Below are 24221 nucleotides of genomic sequence, written 5' to 3' on the forward strand. Positions count from 1 at the left end.
ATTCCTATACCAAAATTACCGCGTTTTAATGCACTGAGTGCATTGTTTCAATGTAACTATTACTGTTTATTTCTTTCAGTGTAATAGGTAATTCAAGAAGTATATCTAGGAGTCTAGGACCATTATTTTCTATTTGAATGTTTTTTTAAATTTTCACTTTTCACTTTTGACTTGTTTAATTAAAGACTATTTTGTCAAACAAAATAATACAGGAAAAACACTATAATTCAGCCCGAGCGAAGCGAGGGCGAAAGCTTTTGAAAATTTATGATTCAAAAAGTAGAAATCAACTATTTTTAATGAGCAAAATCACAAGAAAAGAAATGGAAAATGCATTATGAAATTGAAAATTCAAGAGGAACTTTTTAAAAAAATCCTTGCCATTACACAGAAATTGTCAAAATCCCTGCTATTTCCTTGTTTTCCTTGTTTTCCTTGCCAGTAGACACCCTGAATTTTTTTTTGCAACGATAACGATAATCAACGAAAGTATCAATTTTTTGATGGAGACGAAGGTCAAGAAGAATATTTTTCAATTGTTGGTTTTTGATGTTGGATTTACAAAAAAAGGCGCGAATTTAAAATAAATAAAAGAATTCTCACTTTTGACATACTTACAGAAATTAAAAATTCCTAACAAAAAAAGTTTTTTTTAAAAAAAAAAACCTCTTTTTTTTGTTTTAAAACAGTTTTTTTTTCTTGTTGAAAACTGGGTGTTTAAAATGCGTTTTAAACACAAATTCATTTGTTTTATTGGGTTCACCAGTTATCAATTTTTAAGATGTGACGTCATAAAATAGCTATAAAGTTCAAGAAATATTGAAAAATTGAAATCAAAACAACAAATTTGTCTCTAAAAATACAGTTTGTTTATTCAATTCCACTTCTTTTTCAACAAGAAACTAAAAAAACGTGTTTTTTTTTAGGAAAGTGGAGTTGAAAAAAAAAACGTTTAAAACGAAAAAAAAACTGTTTTAAACGGTTTTTTTTTTTGTTTAAAACACTGTTTTGGCTTTTTCTATTTGTTTTAAACGTGTCTTAAACATGTTTAAAACATTTTCGTTTTAAACATGTACAACTCTGCTGATTTTATTTCATTTTTATCACGATTTTTATTTTTCCAAGAGATGATAAAATTGCAGAAATTTATACTTTGGAAATTTGGTGAAATGCTCTAGAAGGTTGCTGGAAATTATCGTATTTCGAAAAATGTCAGTTTAAAAATTTTATTCACCCAAGTATTATTTAGCCTACATTCAAAAAAACAAAAATCATCACGAGAATAGAAGTAAGTATTTAGTATACATTTATTTATCGCGTACACAAATGAAATGAACTGATAAAACTACATAATATAAACAAAATATTCGTTCATGAAAAATGAAAAAAAGATTAAAATGCACCTTTGTATGCACTCGCAATTAAAAAATCAACGTAAGTAGAAAGTAGAAGTACACAGTGTAATAACATAATAACACAAACTTTAGGTAGGTACTGGAAATACAAAGAAAAAAAAAAAAACAGTTTATGTTTACTTGAGTATAAATTATCAAAAAGCCCATCTAAAAATAAGTCAAAATGAAACCTCAATGTATTTGAAAATCTAAAAAGCCGCAATTAACTCAAATAATTCGACATGATCGGCTTCTAAAAATTATACTAAATAGGTAGTAGAATTTCAAAACACAGTGACAGCCTCAGGACATTGAATTTCCTAGAGAGATCTCTCAACGCTGGCAGATTTCTATGGTATATAATTCTGCCTGAATCTTTCAACTTCATTGACACTTCCCAACAACCACAATAAAAATAGGTCAAAACGAGGTGATCTGCAGCGACACTCGTAAAAATATCTATCACTCCAATTGCCAGTTGAATTCACCTCTGTCAAAAAACTAATAATACGCATTTTTATCGCACGTAGAGTTTCTTGTGTGGAAACAAATGTGTCCACTAATTTCATCATCGGTTCAAAAGAAGGACTATATGAGCAGGGATAATGCGATAAAACCTCTTGAACTGCAGGTGAGGACATGAGTCGATTCTTAAAATCTGCCGATTGATATTTATTTTCGAAAGTGTCGTCGATAAATACACTAAATTCGTCAACTCTATCGACAAGCGAACGAGTAAAACTGCTATTTTCTAAGAGAAAAGTTGATTGCAAAAGCTGCTGTTTGTAACTTTTCGCTGCTTTAACTTCGGGGCAGCAAAACTTGACGAAATCGTTCAGTTTGTCGAACATACCAGCAATATCATCATTCAATAGTTTGCTACACCGGATACGCATATTTTCACTTTCAGCAAAATTGTCTCGCTTGAACTGCGCAATTTCTTCTTCATTATCAAAACAAAGTTGCATTATGCGTTTCAAATGATCTATTCGAGTCCCTTGGAGCAAATGAGGCCAACAGTCACGCCAAAACGCGCTTCTACTCTCAGAAGTTGCCAATGGAAGAATAAGCAATAAAAATCCGACCGAACGACTGTAGTATTGATACGAACGCATCTTTTCATTTAATAATCTCGTGTTGGATAGAATATCTTCGACTATCGATTGTTTTACATTAGCCTCGATACTGTTCCAAATTTCCGAACAACAATGCAACCAATTCCGAGGTAATCTCATACTCCATTCAAACTCCGAGGTTAGCTCGAGTTTCAATATTTCCAGCACCAATGATCTGAATGTACTTTCATTCATCTTATTTTCAATGAACTTCCACGTCGGTTGAAAGAAGCAGCTGTAATAGAGACGATTGTTTAGCATTTTGAGAATCAATTTACAACCATATCTATTTAAAAATATATCGAGCTGTTGATCGTTCAATTTGGATAACGCGAACGTAACAAACAATTTCACACCACGATGGAAAATGTTTACGGCTTTTTCCATTTGATTTTCAAGAGGTAAACGACTCCAAAAATACTCCAGCGATGGTCTATTTTCAACCATGTGGTGGTCAAACATAATTTCGTCAACAGATCTGCCGTTCCACTGACTAGGTATCCTATGCAATTCATTCCGGAGATGGCAAATCCAATAATACAATTGCGGGCATTCGTGAAAATACATTTTATTCAAATCGAAACTCTGGCACACAGATGGCCAAATTCGTGTGATATCGTCTTCGAAGAAATAGGTACACGCCACAGCGAATTTTTCCACCTCACTAAGTCCATCACAAACCATCATGCGTTTCGCTGTTCTCGCATAATCGATAGCGCCATTATAGTCAGACACGAAATCGTCGAAGACTTCCAAAACAGAGGTTTCACAGTACCTGCCTCTTTGGAATATACTTTTATAATGTGCAGACAGCCATTTCCTCGCTGAAACCAGAAATCTGTGGACATACTCCTTGATAACATCATAAAATACTGAAGGAAGTAATGCGGATTTTGAAGAGAAATCCGGAGGGAGCCGGCAAAATTCATGCATCCTGTTCATCTTGCGATATTTCAGTATTTCATTGCGCCAAATGCCCAGACTAACTGCGATGGCTGATAGATCTTGCAACGATACCGGAGTCGGTTGAGCAATATCGTACAGGACAGGCACTACTCGTATTTCAGCCATTTCCGAGATTCTTGATTATGTATCAGAACAGGTGCAAATTCAAATCTGGAATCGTAACGAGCGAATTAATTCGATGAAGCGAATAGCAGTCCGAAAATGAATAGGTAAACAGAAGAAAATAAAGTTCATGTTCCAGGACGAATGAAAAAATTTAGTTTAAGATTCTCTAAAATGCATTAAATCTTGATACTTTGTAGCCGAGACGAAGTCTTTTTTACATACGTTCGTAAAAATTAAACGAAGACGAACAACGATGAAGTTCTACGCCAGACAGAGCCGGACAATAAAGTATTTATGATCTTATCATTATTAAAATCACGAAAAAGTATCAGTGAAAACGCAATTTGTCCGAATCCTTTCATCGTGACATTCTCACTTAATGAGTAGATTGATAAAGTAATAAAATTTCATTGTGTAAATAGGAGACTTCTGAATATTTTAAGCTTGCAGTAGTTGATCACAGAAACCCAGTAGTTGATCATGGCATTTTGTCCAGTAAATGATCGCACCTGCGAAATGTTAGCGTATTTGAATAAAAAAAGAAAATGTACGAAGTATGATTGTGAATTTTTATATTCGAAGTTGGTTCTGATACTTTGGAGCTGTTTTGGTTAATTCAAAGGGTATTCCCAGGTAAGATAGGCGGAACGGCCCTGTTCCCAGATTTGGAAAATTAAGTATAATGGATGATTGTTGCCTGTTAGGTACCTCGAAAAAATTTTTTTCGAGCGGAATTTCCGCCCCCACCACACCTTGGACAGTATACCTAGCCAAAAAACGCGTTTTTAGGAGAAAAATTCAGTATCCACGAGTAGTGGGGAGAAAATCCCGGTACCAAGCGAAATGTGTAGGAGAAGCATCGACCTTTCAACACGATTTTTTTTTCAAATTTTTTCATCATAGTTTTGGGGGTAACATTGACAGAAGAAAACTTTGAACCACCACAGCTCCGGATTGAAGGGGTGGAACACAGAAACTGCTTTCGTCAGAATATGTTTTTTCACAAGTACTTTTTCGCTACCCAATCCATAAAATTAAAATATTGTCTGCAAAAGGCTCATATTTGCAAAAAACCCTGAAAAACACGCGTTTTTCGCGGTTTTTTTTTAAGCAAAATTATGCGGAATATGCGAAAAATGTATTGAACGAAAAATGTTGAGAGTCAAATTTCATCCTAGAAAATGTGTTCAACTGTTCAACTCAAAAAAGTCCTAAAATATTTTTGGTAAAAAATGAACAAAAAACTTTCGTTAGTAGCCAAAATTTTGAAAATTCCTGCTTTTGCCAAAATTATTCCAAGAAATTCTTGATATGTTTTTTGCCAAAATTGTCTGCATATTATGTTTTTGCCCACTTGAATGGACACCTTTTTTTTGCCAAATCCCAGTAATTGTTTTTTTTTTTTTGTAGTTACTTATCAGAAAAAAACTGTTTTTCGCCAAAATAAATAAATTATTGTTAAAAGAAACTTCTGTTTTCAGCCAAAGTTTTCAAAACTCCTGTAGCAAGTTCCACTTTTTTGACGATATATTGTAGGTAAAGACTTTTTTCTGACAAGTTATCCAAAAAATTCTGTTTTACGCTGAAATGGTCAATAAAATCTTGTTGTCAGTCGAAATAGTCTGAAAGCACAGCTTTTGCAAAAATTGTCAAAAAATCCTTACGTTAGTCAGAATTTGTCTAAAAAGTGCTGTTTTTCCATTTTTAAAATAAATTTTCGCAATTTTAAATATTTTGCCTTTTGATTTCCTTTTCTATTCTTTTTTTCTAGTTTAGAAAAATTTTGACCCGAAAAAAATTTGCATTTATACGTCTTATAGGTGAATAAAATTATAGGAAGTACCTAGGTAAACTTACTCGTACAGAATTTTCATAATAAAAATTAAAAAAAAAAAAAGGTAAACTTACTCGTATCACATCTATAGATTAGATACACAACTTATTTGTTTTCAGAATATTTATTTATGTAGTATGGGTAAAGGATCTTCAAAAATCAATTGACTCATCAATCCCTTTTGATGAGCCCATTTTGGTCGAAAATTTTTTTCCTCTCATTGTCAAGCCAAATTTGGATTAAGTTAGTCACTTTTTTATGGATTATTATTTTCATGGAAAAATATAAATTGTATAATTTAACATTCGGCTATTTTTGGAATCACTTTTTTTCATTCACTATCATGAGACGTTGACCTCATTTTTCTATAATCGCGTAAATTACCTGTTGATTTTGGGACAATAATCTGATTTTGAACTAATTCGTGATCTATAGAACGAATTTTAGACGAATTTTCACCAGTACAATTTTGGTAAGATTTGTTAAACAAGTGTTATGGTTCTTTTTGGATTTGAAAAAAATTATTAAAATTTTTGAAAATTTGAATTGAGATCAAAATTTGTACTTTGCTTTTTCTAAAATATTCAAAAAAACAATTTACATCGCTTTTCAAAAATACTACAGTTTTTACAGTCCATTTCCTAATTTTTACCGAAAAAATCACACTACTTGTACAAAAATATTTTGTAACTTTTTGCTTGAGAAACAAAACAATTTTTATGACAATTTTGGGCCAAAAATTGAGAATTTTCGCGATTTCTGGCTCGTAGATACGAGACTTTTGAAAATTTCAGAAAAATAAATGTGTATTTTTTTTTTAGCTATTTCCAGCGGAAAAGCCACTCATTAGAGTATTTTGAATGCAAAAAAACAACACAATTTTAAGCAATTTTTCGCAACAAAAAAAAATCCTCGACAATTTAGGCTAAATGCGAGACTTTTTGCTATTTTTGACGGAAACGAGACTTCGACAATAATTTCAGTAAAAGGCAGGGCTTCTTAGCCATTTTTAGCAAAAAAGCGAAGTAATTTAGCGAGATAATACCCTGATTCATTTACCGCATGTATACAAACGAAAAAAAAATCTCGGTACCCACATAAGTAAAAATATTCGTTTATTAAAAAGTGAAAAAAGTATCGATGCACTTCTGTATGCACTCCTAGCTAAAAAAATAATGTAGGTATAATAACATGATAACACAAATGTGATGTACTGAAAATCCAAAAAAACGAAAAAATAGCAAAAATCACCACATAATTTATGTTTACTTCGTGTGTAAATTAACAAAAAACCAGCTAAAAATACTCGTAGGTATGTAAAAACAAATCTTAACGTATTTAAAAATCTAACAAGCCCATTAGCCCAATCAGACTGAATAATTCGATATCATCTACTTCTAAAAATTAACAAAAATACTTAGTTTAATTACAATACATATAATTATGCTGAACTGTTTCAAAAAAAAAACCACACAGTGGCAGCCTGAGGAGTGAGGATATTGCATTTCACAGCGAAACCTCTCAACGATGGCTGGACTCTACGCAAAATAAGACTGCCTAAAACTTTCGGCTTCTTCGGCACTTTCCAACAACCAAACTAGAAATTGCTCAAAAACAGGTGTTTTGAATCGACCGACTCGGCTTTCAAAAGATCTGTTATCGCGATTTGCCACAATAACCTCAGCCAAAAAACAGAACATCCGCATTTTTATCTCCTCTATAGTTTGTCTCGCCGAAACAAACGTATCCACTAATTCCATAACTGCTTCAAAAGGAGGAATCAATGAGACGAGATAAGACGATAGAATGTCTCGAGCTGCGGGTGACGACATAAGTTGATTCTTAAATTCTGAGGATTGATCTCCACTGTCGAAAGTATCGTCGATAAATACACTAAATTCTTTGACTCTTTTGACAAGAGGATGTGTAATACCGTTTCTTTCTCCGAGAAAAGTAGATTGCAAAAGCTGCAGCTTGTAATCTTTCGCTGCTTGAACTTCGGGCCAATAAAAGTTCAGCAAATCGTTTAGTTCGTCGAACATCCCAAAACTCAACAGTTTGCTACACAAGTGATGCACATTTTCACTTTCAGTTAACATTCTACCCTTGAACTGGGCAATTTCTTCTTCGTTTTGGAAGCAAAGTTTCATTATTCGAAGTAAATCTTCACTTCGGGTGTCTTTGATCAAATCAGTCCAACAGTCGCGCCAAAATGTACTTCTCTGCTCAAAAGTGGCCGACGAAAGAATAAGCAATAAAAATCCGACGAAACGTCTGCTACATCGATGCAAATCATCCTTTTCAAATATTCTCGTGTTGGGTAAAATATCTTCGACTATCGATTGTTTTACATTAGTTGGGATACCGTTCCAAATAAGGGAACAATTAAACAACCAATTTTGGGGTTGGCTCAAACACCCTTTAAACGCTGAGGCCGGCTCGAGTTTCATCATTTCGACGACCAATGTTCTGAAAGTACTTTCGGTCATTTTATTTTGAATAAGCTTCCACGTCGGTTGAAAGTACCAGTTGTTACGGAGACGATCGTTGAGCAGATTTAGTATCAATTTACAACCGTATGTATTAACAAATTCATCGAGCTGTTGATCGTTCAGTTTTGATAACACGAATGTCACTAACAATTTTTTATCGCGATTGTATGTGTCTATGGCTTTTCTCATTCGATTTTCCACGGATACACGATTCCAGAAATACTCGATAGATGGTCTATTATGCACCATGTGATGGCCAAGCATAACTTCGTCAACAGATCTACCCTCATGGATTGGGATCTCATCCACCTGATTCTTGAGAAAGCAAATCCAGTAATATAAATGCGGGCATTTGCGAAAATCTATACTATTCAAGTCGAAACTCTCACATACGGATGGCCAAATTCGCGCGATATCGTCTTGGAAAAAATACGTACACGCTGTAGCGAATTTTTCGACCTCACTTATTCTGTCACAAACCATCATGCGTTTCGCTGTTCTTGCATAATCGATGGTGCCACTGTAATCAAAGACGAAATCGTCAAAAACTTCCAAAACAGAGCTCAGATCTGTGTGGTGTAAGTGGAATATCGTGTTGAACTGGGTACACAGCCATGTCGTCGCTGATGGCCCAAATCTGGGTACATATTTATCCACCGCATCATAAATTACTGGCGGCAAATCAGGGACTAATACGGATATTGAGGAGATATGGTAATTGACTGGAAAAAATCTTATTAATGTGCCGTTCATGCGAAGTTTGCGTATTTCATTGCGCCAGATTTCCAGGCTGACTGCGATGGATGATAGATCTTTTAACGGTATTGGAGTCGGTTGAGCAATATCATATACGACAGGCGTTATTTCGGCCATTTTTGAAATTCTTGATTCTGTTCACGTACAATTTTGAACCTGGAATCGTAACGAGCGAATTAATTCGACGAAGCGAGCAGCTGGCCAGGAATTAATAGCTAAAGAAAATAAAATACGGTTTGTTTTCTTGGTCGAATGATGAAAATTTCGTTCGCGAGTCCCCAAAATCGATTTTTCAATCGCGATACTTTTTGGCAAAGAGATTTTAACGTAAAAACAATTATTCAACTACAATAATGGGGGATCGTTTCATGTCCAATCAGCCTGATTTTGGGTTCAGGTACGTCGATTTCGCTCAAAATTCTCGCTGTCATTAGCTCCTGCGCCCTACTTTGAACAGCAGAAGTAGGAATGTTTTTTTTTAATTCAAATTCGGGACGATTTTCGCGACTTTTTGGTATTTTTGGCGAAAATCGCGACTTATAGCGACATGGTAGACCCTGGATACCATTCCACCAATCACATGCATCTATTTCACGTTGCCAACTTCTAGGTATTTTTAATGAAAAACTTACTTTGGGTTCACGATATTTCTGGGCACCCGGATGTAGCATGAAAAATGGCATTTCTCATCAATTCGTTGACGGGGGAGGGAGATTTTTACATGTTTGTCTACACATTGGTAAAATATCTCAGAAGTGCAAAAATTTTCATTTTTTAGATTTCTGATGGTATTTTTGCCATAAGTGCCAAACTTGTAATTTTTTTTCTCGAAAATGAAAAAAAAAATCCAGTCCAATTTCTTGATGTTAGGTATTCTACATAAACTGGACTAAAACTGAGAATGTTTTCAGAATTTTTACTCGCTGAGATCATGATTAAGTATATTTGAATTATAAGTTTTTAAATCGATTTTTCAAGGTTTTTGAAAGTGGCCACACTGATTCTGACATCATTCGTCCATTACTCTCTCAAAGTACTATAGAATTAGAAAAAAAAGTTCAAAATTCTATACCACGTACAACCGGAGCAATTTGCAACTGAAGTTTTCCATTTTCGTCCATTTTGGAGTACTTTGAAGCCCCACAGCTCCGCCAAAAAAATCGAAAAAATGTCCGGTATACGTCATTTCGCACTTCGGGAGTAATAAGGTTACATCTCAAAAAAGTGAAATTTTACAGGAGAGTGATTTTCTTTTTTTTTAAAACTTGATTCATTATTTTTATCAACTTATAATTAATTGTGAGGAATGAATAGCACCTCATTTTAAAGATCTGGTATCCTACCTTCATTTAGCATAAGAACACTTTGAAAAATAAAATCTTAAAGAGGAAATATTTCAATGTTTGGAAAACATTTTGAGTTACCTTTCATTAAAGTTGATGTGGAGGCGAAAGGAAGCGTCCAAAAAAAATTTCATGTTAACAAAGTTGTAGAGAATTAAATTTCCAATCGACATAATGTCGTTAGTTTTTATCTAGAGCGCTTGGTTTTTGAGTTTTTCTCAAAAAACTAAAATTTCATTATATGTGCAAATTCATTTTTCTGAAAAGTGATCAATTTAAAAAAATTTTTCCATTTGGTACAAACCAATAAAAAATGCACTCCTTGGACTGTTTTCAACTGACAAACATTCAAAACAATCAAAACTGTTTGTTAACACTTTGTATGTACGAAATTTGCTCAAAAAAGGTGGCGTTTTTTGAGATGTCACCTTATAACTCCAAACAACTTGCAATGTTGTTGGGATTTTGAGTTAGGCCATTTTGCGTTTTTTTACAAGATATAGATAAATTGTACCCAACTCAAAGTGTTATTTTTGGTTGAGGGGGCTCATACAAACCCCAAAAATGCAAAAACATCAAAATCAATTTTTATTGAGATGTTTTTTAAAAATAGTGTCTTTAAGGAAGAGTTTCGACCAAAAATGGAAAATTTTCATTTGGTTTTCATAGGACTTCGATTTTTTATAATTTATCATATTTTCAAATGTTGAGGAGGTTCCATGCAAGGAGATACGGAGAGTCACCAATTCAGAAGAATTTTGACACAGAAATTAATGAGAATTGGAAAAAAAGTTACACTTTTCTATACATAATCTCATTTTCCCCATCGGTTTCAACATTTGGGGGCGTCACACAAGGGAGCCATCATCATAGCTAATGAGAATAATCGACATAGAAATGAAAAATTTTCGCGGATTTTCTTATAGTTTTTAGTCATTTTATAGAGGCGGGAGAAGGGGAGGAGAAGACACCCAACGAGAATTATTTTGGAATTGGAATGTATAGGGTGCCATTTATCGACACGACAGATTAAATGATTTGAACGACCAAAAAAAAGTGTTTTGCACGACAGATGCTAACGTCCAAAACCACTTTTTTAACGACGGAAACAGTTCTCAACCATTGCACGACAACAAAAATTCAAGTGCACGCCAAAAAAATTAAGTGAGCGCCAGCGTATGCCCGACAAATTGAATTAAATGCATCGACGACTTTAGGAAATGAACGACGACATAATGATAGAAGCGACGAATTTATTCACAAAACTAAAATTTCCAAAAATGATTTATGTTGGTTTCGAACCAATCTGAAGCCTCCCCCTCCAGTGCATTTTCCAATAAAAACTTCCTAAAGCTAAAAAAAAATGAAATTCAGCACTTAAAAAGGCACATTGGGTACATATCTTTAAATTCTTTTTAAGCAGGTTCAAATCCAAAATTTTCTCCAACGATCACTTTTTTTTGAATTGGAAAATTAAAAAACAAGATGAGAGGCACTAGGAGTCCTGAAAGTAGCTTTTATTCACACTTGAGAATTTTTTTGCAATTTTTGTTGGCTTCCACTCCCTTTATAGTTGATGCTGTATTTTTTTTTTTTTTTTAAACAAAAAAAACGCTGAAATGTGTATCTATTTTCCGATAAAATTGAGACATATTCGGGGGGGGGGATGGTAGCGCAAAAACTCGAAGCTTCAAAATAAGTTCAGCCATATTGTGCTACTTACTTTGATATGAAATTATTTTGAATTTTGTTTAAAATTCCTATTTGATAATTAGGTACCTTGTAAGTAAGAAATAGGATTAAAAACTGTTTTCGCTGCAATTTTTTTCAAATTTTTAAATCGTAGCTTTCGACTTAATTCTCATTGCAAAAAGTCAAACTTTCAGCTTGAAAATTTTATTTTGAGTTTTAAAAATTTTAATCAGGTAAATGTTCACCAATTTCGAATAACTAACCCTGCAAAAAGACTCTCTCTAACATTATTCACAAATCGGCCCCATTCATGTCCACTAATTCAAACGACAGATGAATAATTCGAGATGTCGGTCAATTGAAATTATTTCGTCGGGCTTTCCCTTTTTCGAGGCGTGAATTTTCTATGCTTGTCGTTCGAGGTCTGTCGTTCAATGCTGTCGTTTTAATGACCAAAACTGTCGTTAAATCGCTGTCGTTCAAAGACACGATTTCGTCGTGGGATTTTTCTGTCGTGCAATTCACTTATTCTGTCGTTCAATTAAAGTTTTCCCGTATGTATATAGGTAAATTAGAAAATGATGAACTATTTTTTCATAGAATTCAACAACTTCTCGGCAGGGGAGGAGCCCAAATAAGCTAAGGGGCAAAACAAGAGCCACCTCTTGCGTTCCATCGTTTTTGAATTGAATTTTGAAGCACTTTCGAACGATGAAATTTGAAATTATACCCTACTAAAGTTGTAAGTACACGAAGAGGCTGACATTTAGCCAAAATGAACCAGCCCTTTCCCCAACCAGCTGGAGCCAAGTAATGGCGGATTTCTTAGTCGTTGGATGAGCAGCTCGAGCTGTTGGCAGAAGAACTTGAGCGAAATCGAAAGACATGACTTTGAAATTCGAAAATGCTGAGTTCTATTGGTAAATTATGAGAGAAAAATCAACCGGTACTTCTTATCATTATCGAGATCACGAAAAAATCAGTTTAAATGCAATTTGTCCGAATTCTCTCACCATGCCATTTTTCTTGTCACTTTGAAAAAAAATTGGGGAGGTTTTTTTCTCCACTGCATTGTATAGATGCATCAGTACGATAGCCCTCTAAAAGTTTTTCTGAGAGAAACAGGAATTACTCAAGTTGATAAAAAAATCACGTTGAATACACTTATACCAATTTATCAAGAATTTACAGTGGTTTTTTGTCTTGCTTGTTTTTTATTTTCATTTTGGACAAGGGCTATTTTTCCAATGAGCTCCTCATATGTTTCAGAAACTCAAAACCTTACATTTTTGAGAATTTGTAGTTAAATAAAATGCAAAAAGCAGTTAATGAAATAACTTTTTTCAAAAAAATCTACCAAAATAATGAAAAGGTCCGATTTTTTTTTTTTGCATAAATGAGCAGATTAATAACGCAATAAAAGTTCACTGCGAAAATTGGACACTTTTGAATATTTTAAAGTTGCCAAAACAGTCGTTGTCTGAATCCCCTACGTAGTCTTCCTAACTCACCTTTTTTTAGAAACAATAAGTAGAAACGAATTCCAATTTTATTTATACTGGACTGCGTATACAAATGAAAAAAACTAGATCCCAAATAAGCAAAAATAGGTATTCGTTTATTAAAAATGAAAAAAGTATTAGTGCATTTTTCTGTATGCACTCCTAGTTAAAAAATGAACGTGTCTATAATAACATAAAACACAAATGTGATGTAAGTATAGAAATACAAAAAAAATTTCAGCGAATCACCACACAATTTATGTTTCCTTCGTGTGCAAATTACTAAAAAACTAGCTAAAAATAGGACGTAAAAAAACAAATCTCAGTGTATTTTAAAATCTAACAAGTCTAATCAGTCTGAATAATTCGATATCATCGACTTTTTAAAATTATCAAATACATACTTAGTTTAATTTCAATATAATTATGCAGCATTGATAAAAAAAATAAAAAAGAACATACAGTGACAGCCTCAGGAGATCGCATTCACAGAGAAATCTCTCAACGCCGCAATGGCTGGATTCTATGCAAAATAAGACTGCCTAAATCTTTCGGCCTCTTCGGCACTTTCCAACAACCAACATAAAAACTGCTCAAAAACAGGTGTTTTAAATCGGTCGTCTCGGTTGTCAAAATATCTGTTATCGCGATTTTGTACAATAAACTCAGCCAAAAAACTAATCATCCGCATTTTTATCACCTGTATAGTTTGTCTCGCCGAACCAAACGTATCCACTAATTCCATAACTGCTTCGAAAGAAGGATTCAATGAGACGAGATGGGACGATAGAATGTCTCGAGGTGAAGTTGACAACATAAGTTGATTCTTGAATTCTGACGATTGATTTCCACTGTCGAAAATATCGTCGATAAATACACTAAATTCGTTGGCTCTTTTGGCAAGTGGACGAGTAATACGGCAATTTTCTCCGAGAAAGGTTGATTGCAAAAGCTGCAGCTTGTAATCTTTCGCTGCTTGACCACCTTCGGGCCAATAAAAGCTCAGCAAATCGTTGAATTCGTCGAACATCCCAACACGTAACAGCTTGCTACACAAGTGATGCACATTATCACTTTCAGTTAACATTCTACCCTTGAACTGGGCAATTTCTTCTTCGTTTTCGAAGCAAAGTTTCATTATTCTAAGTAAATCTTCACTTCGGGTGCCATCGATCAAATGAGTCCAACAGTCGTGCCAAAATGTGCTCCTCTGCTCAAAAGTGGCCGACGAAAGAATAAGCAATAAAAATCCGACGAAACGTCTGCTGCTTCGAATAAACAATCCTTCCTTTTCAAATAATCTCGTGTTGGATAAAATATCTTCGACTATCGATTGTTTTACATTAGTTGGGATATCGTTCCAAATAAGGGAACAATTAAACAACCAGTTCTGCGGTTGACTCGAACACCCTTTAAAATCGGAGGCCTGCTCCAGTCTCATCATTTCGACGACCAATGTTCTGAAAGTACCTTCGGTCATTTTATTTTGAATAAGCTTCCACGTCGGTTGAATGTACCAATTGTCACGGAGACGATCGTTGAGCAGATTTAGTATCAACTTACCACCGTAGGTATTAACAAATTCATCGAGCTGTTGATCGTTCAGATTTGATAACACGAATGTAACTAACAATTTCACATCACGATTGTAAGTGTCTATGGCTTTTATCATTCGATTTTCCACGGATACACGATTCCAGAAATACTCTAGAGATGGTCTATTATGCCTCATGTGATGGCCAAGCATAACTTCGTCAACAGATCTGCCCTCGTGGATTGGGATCTCACTCAGCTGATTCTTCAGAAAGCAAATCCAGTAATATAATTGCGGGCATTTGCTAAAATCCATACTATTCAAGCCGAAACTCTGACATACAGAAGGCCAAATCCGTCTGATGTCGTCCTCGAAAAAATACGTACAAGCTATAGCGAATTTTTCGACCTCACTTAGTCTGTCACAAACCATCATGCGTTTCGCTGTTCTCGCATAATCGACGGTGCCACTGTAATCAGCCACAAAATCGTCAAAGACTTCCAAAATAGAGTTTCGATCGGCGCGGTATGGCTGGAATATCGTTCTGAACTCGCTACACAGCCATGTCGTCGCTGATGGCCCAAATCTTAGTACAAATTTGTCTACCGCATCATAAATTACTGGCGGCAAATCGGGGACCAATACGGATATTGCGGAGAAATGGTAACCGAGTGGAAGAAATCTTGATATCGTGCCGTTCATGCGACGTTTGCGTATATCATTGCGCCAGATTTCCATGCTGACTGCGATGGCCGATAGATCTTTCAACGGTATAGGAGTGGGTTGAGCAATATCATATACGACAGGCGTTATTTCGGCCATTTATGAAATTCTTGATTCTGCTCACGTACACTTTTGAACCTGGAATCGTAACGAGCGAATTAATTCCATGAAGCGAGCAGCTGGCCGGGAATTAATAGGTAAATAAAATAAAATAAGCTGGGCCATTCCATGCCAATTCGACCAACCTTTTTGGATCATGCATTTCGATTTCGCTCAAATTTTTTTTACAATATCTACACACCCACCAAGTAAGAAACCCGCAATCAGTTTGGTCACAGCCTCCTCAGGTGATGGGTGGGAGGGGCTTCCATTATTTTCACATTATCTCGAGGTACTCAAACTTCAGCAGCGCATTCCTCGGAAAAGCTATGATACTTTGATCAAAACTGACTTCACAGTTCGAAAGACCATTGAATTTTGAACTGTATGAAGCATTTGGAGTTTTCAAAATTCGAAAGTCGAATTTTCAAATTGAAAGTTCAAATTTCAAAATGGCGCTGTAAGTAGGAGCTACTATTCAAAATTCGGAAACAAATCTATAGATATACCTTTTGATGCTTTTTCGACATATTCAAGTTTCGAGATGGGATCTCTTAACGGATGGGGAGCACCCCACACCCAATTTTGGGCAAACTTTCGAAAACGAATCTGGAGCATGTGATATATCGAATTGTATGTTTTAGGTGACGCTGAACACGAATATGACGTCAGATTTTGATTGGACCCATCCACGGCCCCCAGCACCTCCCCAAATGGATTGAAAGTTCACATTAGGGGTTTTTTCGTGCGATACAAAACATAGTAGGTATGTTTAAGGTGACGCTGAACACGAATATGACGTCAAATTTTCGATTGGACCCCATCCACAGCCCCCAACAATTTTTTTAGACTTTTATCAATTGGAGGAGGTTCTGGGAGCTATGGGTGAGGTCAATTTGTGAAAAATCGATAGAATTTCTGAAATCAGCATCCCTGAAAACCTACATTTCGATATACAGTAAAAGCTCGTTATAACGCTCTTCAAGGGACCGGAGAAAAAGAGCGTTATAAGCTGAAGCGCGTTATAACCGAAAGTCTCATTTTAACGCTGATTAGCGTTATACCGCGAATTCTCGTTTTAAAGCAAAAAAAGCGTTATAAAGGAAGTGGAAACGAGAACTTTATTTTGAATTTGAACAACTATTCCAAGTGGAAATAAAAAAATCTGAAATTTTACATTGATTTTGAGGTCTGCTATAATAATATAAATGATTTTTTGGCAAAATTTTGCCATAAAAGTTTTTTTTTGAATTTTCAAAAATCAAAACTACAGAAATTGCAAAAAAAGCTGTTGTTGCGGCCAAAATGTTCAGAAAGTGATGATTTTTTACACATGAGTAAGCTTTCTTTTGCAAAAAAATGGGTTTTTGTTGCTAAAATTATGAAAAAAATGTGATTTTTCCTGAATTTTAGAGCGTTAAATCGCGATTTATAATCGCTCATGAGCGTTATATCGCGATTAATTTTACATTGGTTTAAATGGGGATGTCAAGGGACCGGAAGGAATCAGCGTTATAATGAAATCAGCGTTATATCCGAAAGCGTTATAACGAGCTTTTACTGTACATGTCCATTTTTTGTGAAAAATGTCATCCCCCACCCCTTGAATGCAGTATCATCCCCTTAGCTTCGACCAAAATGAAAAACTGATAGCATTTCTGAAATCAGCGTCCTTGAAAACCTACTTTTCGATATACATGTCGATTTTTTGTGAAAAATAGACCTACTCCCCTATATGGTCTCACCCCCCCCCACTTGAAATCAAAAATTTTTTTGCAAATTTGCGTTCAACGATACAAAAAAACATTTATACAAACATCACTATCTCGGTAGTAAGAAAATGTACACTTACGTTGATTACATTTCTAAAATTCATTCAACATGAGCAAGATAAGGGTCAAATTTGACCCCCTCTACTACCTCCCAGGAGGGGTGTATAAAGTGCCTCCGAGTCTTATTCGATGGCATTTGCTTTGTAGTATTCGAAAATCGACATTAGAACCTTCTCCCTGTAATTGTATCCGGTGCACAGTTCAAAAACCCCGATTTTTGCGAGAAAATGCCGAAAAACGCCAATTTTTAACCCCTTTAGACCCCTCTGTACACCCACGGTAGAGGTATGCGAAAGTATTAATGGTCGATTCGCATTGTAATTGACCTGTAGAATCCGAAAATGCCCATTAAAAATGTCGATAGAAGGTCAGCGTGTCGTCTAGGTTTGAAAAACTGTAATTTTGGGGTATTTTTGAGAAAAATGCAAAAACTTTACTCAGAAAAACTCAAATTTGAGGCATGCCTCTTCCTCAGATTTTGAAAGTAATGGTATTTTCGAACTCAGCGGGGTTCAATCATGTGGAATTGACACCAATATCGCCCCGTTGGCCCCATTTGGAAAAATGGGGAGTTGAACTCTCCCCCAAATCACCCCCATTCCCCTCCTATGGGACTTGGCGATTGCCTCTCGGGCTTAAAAATTTTCTTTTGGTGTACTTGTTCATCATACCAAATTTCAAAGCTTTATCATCATTTGCCGCTTACTTACAGTTTGCCACTAAACTATACTGGGTGGGTAGATATTGTAAAAAAAAATTGAGCGAAATCAAAAAACCGTCTTTTAAAATCGCATTTTTCTGGTCGAATAGTAAAAATTTCGTCTAATCACATCTTGAAACCGGTTCATTGGTTCGCATTTAGCAAGCAGTTTTTGACAATCGCCTAAAAATTGGAGATGGAGAAAAAAACTTGAAACAAAAGTTGTAGAGTGTAAAAAATTGAACCATTTTGGCTGATCAGATTTTGAAAATAGCTAATTAATTTGCAACTAGTATCTTTTCGATGGTTTGTTGTGAATTAATGAACTGGTTTCAAATCTGATTAGCAAAAATAGTTCAATTTTTCCCACTCTACAACTTTTGTTTCGTGTTTTTTTCTCTATCTCCGATTTTTAGGCGATTGCCAAAAACTGGTTCCTGTATGCGAACCAATGAACCGGTTTCAAAATGTGATTAGACTGAATTGTGTAATTTTTCACGCTCTACAACTTTTGTTCTGAGCTTTTTTCTCCATCTACAATTTTTGGGTATTTTTTGTTAACTGGTTGCAAATTAATGAACCGATTTCAAAAAAATTCACAGACACATTTCTTAGACATTTCCGTGATTTATGAAGGAGTTTCTACAGAAAATTAAAATTTGGACTAGGTATTTCCCACGAACAAAAGTCAAAATTTGATGAAAGAAATCAAGATAGCTGAAAACCTGTTCAAAACGAAATTTATTGAAAATGTATTCGACGTAGATTAAATTATGTGTCGCGAGTCAAAAGTGGATTTTTCCAAAGCTCGAAAATCGGTTTATGCACCATCTTTGACCTCCCTAGTCGTTTTTCTATAAATAGGAAGGTGGGACCTATTTTTATGTTTCACTTTTCTGCATTCCCTCCAACTAAGGTTGTTGGATTCTATGATGAAATGATTCCTCAATTTTTGATTTTCAAGCCGTTCTCATGAGCCCCCTGTCATGTTTTGGAAATTTTTAGATTTGCAAAAAGATGCCATCAAAATCATCTGAAATCAACTCCAGCACGTATAAACGTGATTGGTGCTCGTTAGTGACTCGCTTGGGCTACTTAGACTCTCTTTCAAATCCAGAAATTCAATATTCTGATTCCAGTTTTGTATTCAGCGAGTCAAATAACTCTGATTTGAACTCCTAAAACAATCATGTCTCCAGATTTTCAACAATGAATTGAAAAACTTGGGAATGAATTCATCGGCGAAGAACTAACCTGGGGGAAGAAATTGTCCTCGGCGAAGAATAAGAAGAAAACCAGATACGCATATTTCCGTTTGCATTTTTGAAACAATTTCGAATGTCCAACTCACAATTGAGAAAAGTCAACTTTTACTGGAAACTCCAGATCGACTCGAAAATAGTTGCAATCGATTAGGAAGGAGGGGGGAGGGGTTTACATTTTAATACACAGATTAAATTAACAATTTTCAATTTTTATCTAATGGTTTAAAATTTTTATGGAAACCGAAATAGTAAACAGGGAATTTCAGCCATTCTCAAAAAATACGTCAAAAATCAAAAAATCAACTTTGTTAAGCTGAAAATTTGGTTCTGAGGTGTGAGTGACGTGATTTTTCAGTGAACCGAATTCAAGCTAAATCGAAAATGACGTTTGAATTTTTACTACAAGGGGAGATTTTTGTCACACTTCGATCCAATTTAAGCAAAAGGGAGAATTTTTGACAATTATTCAGAAAAATGGTACTTTTTTTGCAATTATTTACGTAAGTATGTCAAGAAAAAACCGAGATTTTTGGAGAATTTTTCAAGCAAAAACGACAATTTTTGGCAATTTTGCTCCAAAGCGAAAGTTTTTATCCATCTACTTCATTTTGAAAAAGCGAGAGTTTATTATTATTTACCCACCTATTTATTTTGGGAAAAGCGAGAATTTTTGAAAATTTTTGGCAGGAAGGAAAACTTTTACAATTTTAGCAAATACCGAGACTTTTTTTTTGGCAATTTCGTTAGAAAGTGAAGAATCTTCTCGAAAATATCTGGCAAACGGCAATATACTTTGACAATTTTGAAAGCAGGTCTTCTTGTAAAATTATTAGCAAAAAAACGATACGTGCTTTTTCCCAATTTATGTCGAACAATTTTGTCCCTGTTCTGAGATTTTCGCCCCATTCAAAATAAATGAGTCATAAATTGTCGTAAAAATAGAAGTTCATTTTTTACCGCGTATACAAATGAAAAAAACCTAGGTACGCACATAAGGAAAAATATTCGTTTATTAAAAGTGAAAAAAGTCAACGCAGTTCTGCATGCACTCGTAGTTAAAAAATCAACGCAGGAAATCACATAATAAAACAAAATTAATGTACCTCAACTATAAAAAACAATTTTAGCAAATCATCGCACAATTTATGCATACTTCTTGTGCAAATTATCGAAAAACTAGCTAAAAATAGGTACATTACGTAAAAAAAAAACAAATCTCAATGTATTTTAAAATCTAACAAGTCTAATCAGTCTGAATAATTCGATATCAATCATCGACTTCAAAAATTATCAAATACTTAGTTTAATTTCAATACATATAATTATGCAGCATTGTTAAAAAAAATAAATAAAATAAAAAACACACAGTGACAGCCTCAGGAGATCGCATTTCACAGAGAAATTTCTCAACGCTGATGGGATCCTATGAAAAATAAGACTGCCTGAATCTTTCAGCTTCTTCGGCATTTCCTATCACCCAAACTAAAAATTGGCCAAAAGCAGGTGTTTTAAGTCGATCGACTCGATTTTCAACATACAATCTGGAAGCGCGCCTTTTTAAAATAGTCTCCGCTAAATAACTGATCATTCGCATTTTTATCAAAAGTACAGTTGGTTTCGCCAATACAAACGTGTCCACTAATTTCATCACCGCTTCAAAAGAAGGATCCCACGAGACCAGAAAGGACGATAGAGTTTCTCGAGCAGCAGGTGACGATAAAAGTTGATTTTTGAATTCACTCGATTCATCTCTAGTGTCGAAAGTATCGTCGATAAATACACTAAGTTCGTCGACTCTTCTGACAAGTGGATAAGTAATACCGCCATTTGATTGCAAAATTTGCAGCTTGTAATTTTTCGCTGCTTGAACATCGGGCCAACAAAAGTCTACAAAATCGTTTAGTTCGTCGAACATCCCAACACTTAATAGTTTGCTGCACAAACGGCGGATATATTCACTTTCGGCTAAAATGTTAGCCTTGAACAGCGCAATTTCTTCGGTGTTTTGGAAGCAAAGTTTCATCATTCGAAGTAAATCTTCACTTCGGGTGCCTTGGATCAAATGAGACCAACATTCGCGCCAAAATGCGCTTCTCTGCTCAAAAGTGGCCGATGAAAGAATAATCAATAAAAATCCGGCGAAACGTCTGCTGCTTTGAAACGAACGTATCGTTTCAAATAATCTCGTGTTGGATAAAATACCTTCGACTATCGATTGTTTTACTTCAGTCGGGATATCGTTCCAAATTAGCGAACAATGATACAACCAATTCGCAGGTTCTGTCCGACACCCTTCAAACGCTGAGGCCTGCTCGAGTTTCAACATTTCGACGACCAATGTGTTAAAAGTAATTTCGGTCATTTTATTTTTAATAAAATTCCACGTCGGTTGAAAGTAACCGTGGTCCCGGAGACGAGCATTCAGCAATTCTATTATCAATTTACAACCATTTTTATTCACAAATACATCGAGCTGTTGATCGTTCAATTTCGATTTCGATAACACAAACGTAACTAACGATTTCTTATCACGATTGCAAATGCCTATGGCATATCTCATTCGATTTTCCACAGATACCCGATTCCAGAAATACTCGATAGAAGGTGTATTATGAAACATGTTATAATCGAGCATAACTTCGTCAACTGATAGACCCCCATGGATAGGAATCTTATCCAATTGATTCTTGAGAAAGCATATCCAATAATATAATTGCGGGCATTTGCGAAAATCCATACTATTCAGGTCGAAACTCTGGCATACAGAGGGCCAAATCCGTCTAATGTCGTCCTCGAAAAAATACGTAGAGGCAATGGCAAATTTTTCCACTTGAGTAAAGCTGCTGCAAAGCATCATGCGTTTCGCTGTTTTCGCATAATCGATGGTGCCACTGTAATCAACGACGAAATCGTCGAAGACTTCCAAAACAGAGTTTCGATGTGTGCGGTGTAAATGGAATATCGTTCTGTACTGGCAGAATAGCCAGGTAGTTGCCGAAGGCCCAAACCTTGATAAATATTCGTCGATAATTTCGTAAATTACTTGCTGCAATTCAAGGAGTAATACGTTTTTTGAGGAGATATGGACATTGAGTGGAAAAAATCTTTCTATCGTGCCGTTCATCCGATGTTTATGTATCTCATTGCGCCAGATTTCCTTGCTGACCGCGATAGCTGATAGATCTTTCAGGGGTGCGGGAGTCGGTTGTGCGATATCAAATACGGCAGGCGTTATTTCATCCATTTCTGAGATTCTTGATTCGGTATTTGTACAGGTGTAAATTCGAACCTGGAATCGTAACGAGCGAATTAATTCGATGAAGCGAGCAGCTGGCTGTAAATTAAAAGGTAAAAGAAAAGAAAATAAGGTTTGTTCTGGGTCGAATGATGAAAATTTCGTTCACGAATCCCCAAAATCGTTTCTTCAATCGTAATACTCTTCAGCAGAGAGCTTTCAACATGAAAACAATCATTCAACCACAATAATATGGGATCACTTCACGTTAAATCAGTCTGACTTTAGGGGTTCAGGTACACCTATTTCGTTCAAAATTCTTACCATCATTAGCTCCCCAACCCCACCTGGAGCAGAAGAGGTAGGAATGTTTTTTTCCAAGTCATAATCTCCAACTTTGCAGTATTATGTATTTACTCGGTGCACTGTCACTTGGAGAAAATTCGTTTGGGGCGTTTCAAAAGTAAGGGCAACCAGGGTGTCTAACAAAATCTGAAAACTAAAAAGAAGGACCTTGGAAGGACCTTTTGGAAGGACATTTTCAAAATTGAAAATGTACTAACTGATGCCCCCCTTAATTTATTTTTACAAAATTGCCAAAAAAAACTTCAAAAATTCATCAACGAAAAAATTAGCAATATTTAGATAGAACCTGTTCAGTTTCTTATCCAGGGTGACTGGTGTACAATCAAATCCAAAAAATAAAACGTCGTACCTTTTTCGTATTTTTTTCACACACCATACTTTCATGTTCTTTTTAGATCTAAAAATTGAGTATTTATTGGGAAACTACGTGTATTTTAATAAAAATAATATCAGGGACTGTACTCAAATTTTTCTGAAAAACGTATCTAACTTTAGTACCTTAACCAATACCAAAAAGTAATCAAAAAAGTGATTAAAAAATTTTTAATGTAAAAAACAGGTGGGCATAAAACTTTCCAAACATAAACATTTCAGAGGCATGACCAATCGATGTGTGAAGGGAGATGGGTGACGGTGTATTTTCCCAATTATTTACTCTACACCCCCCCCCCTCAACACCTAGATTTTTCCAACTAATTGGCCAGATGTGGTTCGAACTATTTTTTAAAAAGGGAAGTTGGAAACAAAACTGCCAAATAAAATTTTTTTATTGATTGGATTACTTAGTTATGTTTTTGGATTTTCTCGAGTTGATTTTTCCATTCTAGGAAATGTTTGAAAATTGATGTAGTAGAATTCAAATCTGATCGAGCGTTGCAAGGGTGAAAGCTGTGAAAAATTGATAATTCAAAGCGTACAACATCATTTCTTATGCAAAAAAATTGATTTTCATAGCTTCAAAATTTTCAAATTTTGAAAATTTTCAGAAAATAATATAAGGTTGGTATTTAACTTATTATTTCTAAAAATACGAGTAAATACCCGAGCGAAGCGAGGGCAAAAATTTTTGAAAATTCACAATTTCTGAGGGGTAAACCATCATTATTTTCGATTTGAGGAGTAATTTTTCTACCCTCTAACTTCAGTTCGAGAAAAGAAAAGAAACATGATCTAGCCCGAGCGAAGTGACGGCGAAAGCTGTGGAAAATTGATAAAATGAGAAGTAAAACAACACCATTCCTGATTTTGATTAAATGACAGAACTATTT

General features: G+C 35.1%; 1 protein-coding gene across 8 annotated transcripts in view; it reads right to left on the reverse strand.

Moving 5' to 3' along the window:
- LOC135847616 (uncharacterized) overlaps window positions 1-24221 on the reverse strand; it is a 170838-nt gene that overhangs the window by 82168 nt on the left and 64449 nt on the right. Inside the window, exon 3 of one of the 8 annotated variants that reach the window (XM_065367236.1) lies at window positions 1290-3625. The exons of 4 other annotated variants lie outside the window; for them this stretch is intronic. In XM_065367236.1, coding sequence (XP_065223308.1) covers window positions 1745-3580 — 1836 coding nt within the window. In that variant the 5' untranslated portion in view covers window positions 3581-3625 and the 3' untranslated portion in view covers window positions 1290-1744. Of the gene's footprint in view, window positions 1-1289; window positions 3626-6513; window positions 8819-13294; window positions 15595-20344; window positions 22642-24221 lie in introns of those variants that run through there. 3 more of the 8 variants (XM_065367240.1, XM_065367238.1, XM_065367242.1) reach the window with 3 other exon arrangements.

Source organism: Planococcus citri, chromosome 5 (genome assembly GCF_950023065.1).
Source record: "Planococcus citri chromosome 5, ihPlaCitr1.1, whole genome shotgun sequence".
Lineage (NCBI taxonomy): Eukaryota > Metazoa > Arthropoda > Insecta > Hemiptera > Pseudococcidae > Planococcus > Planococcus citri.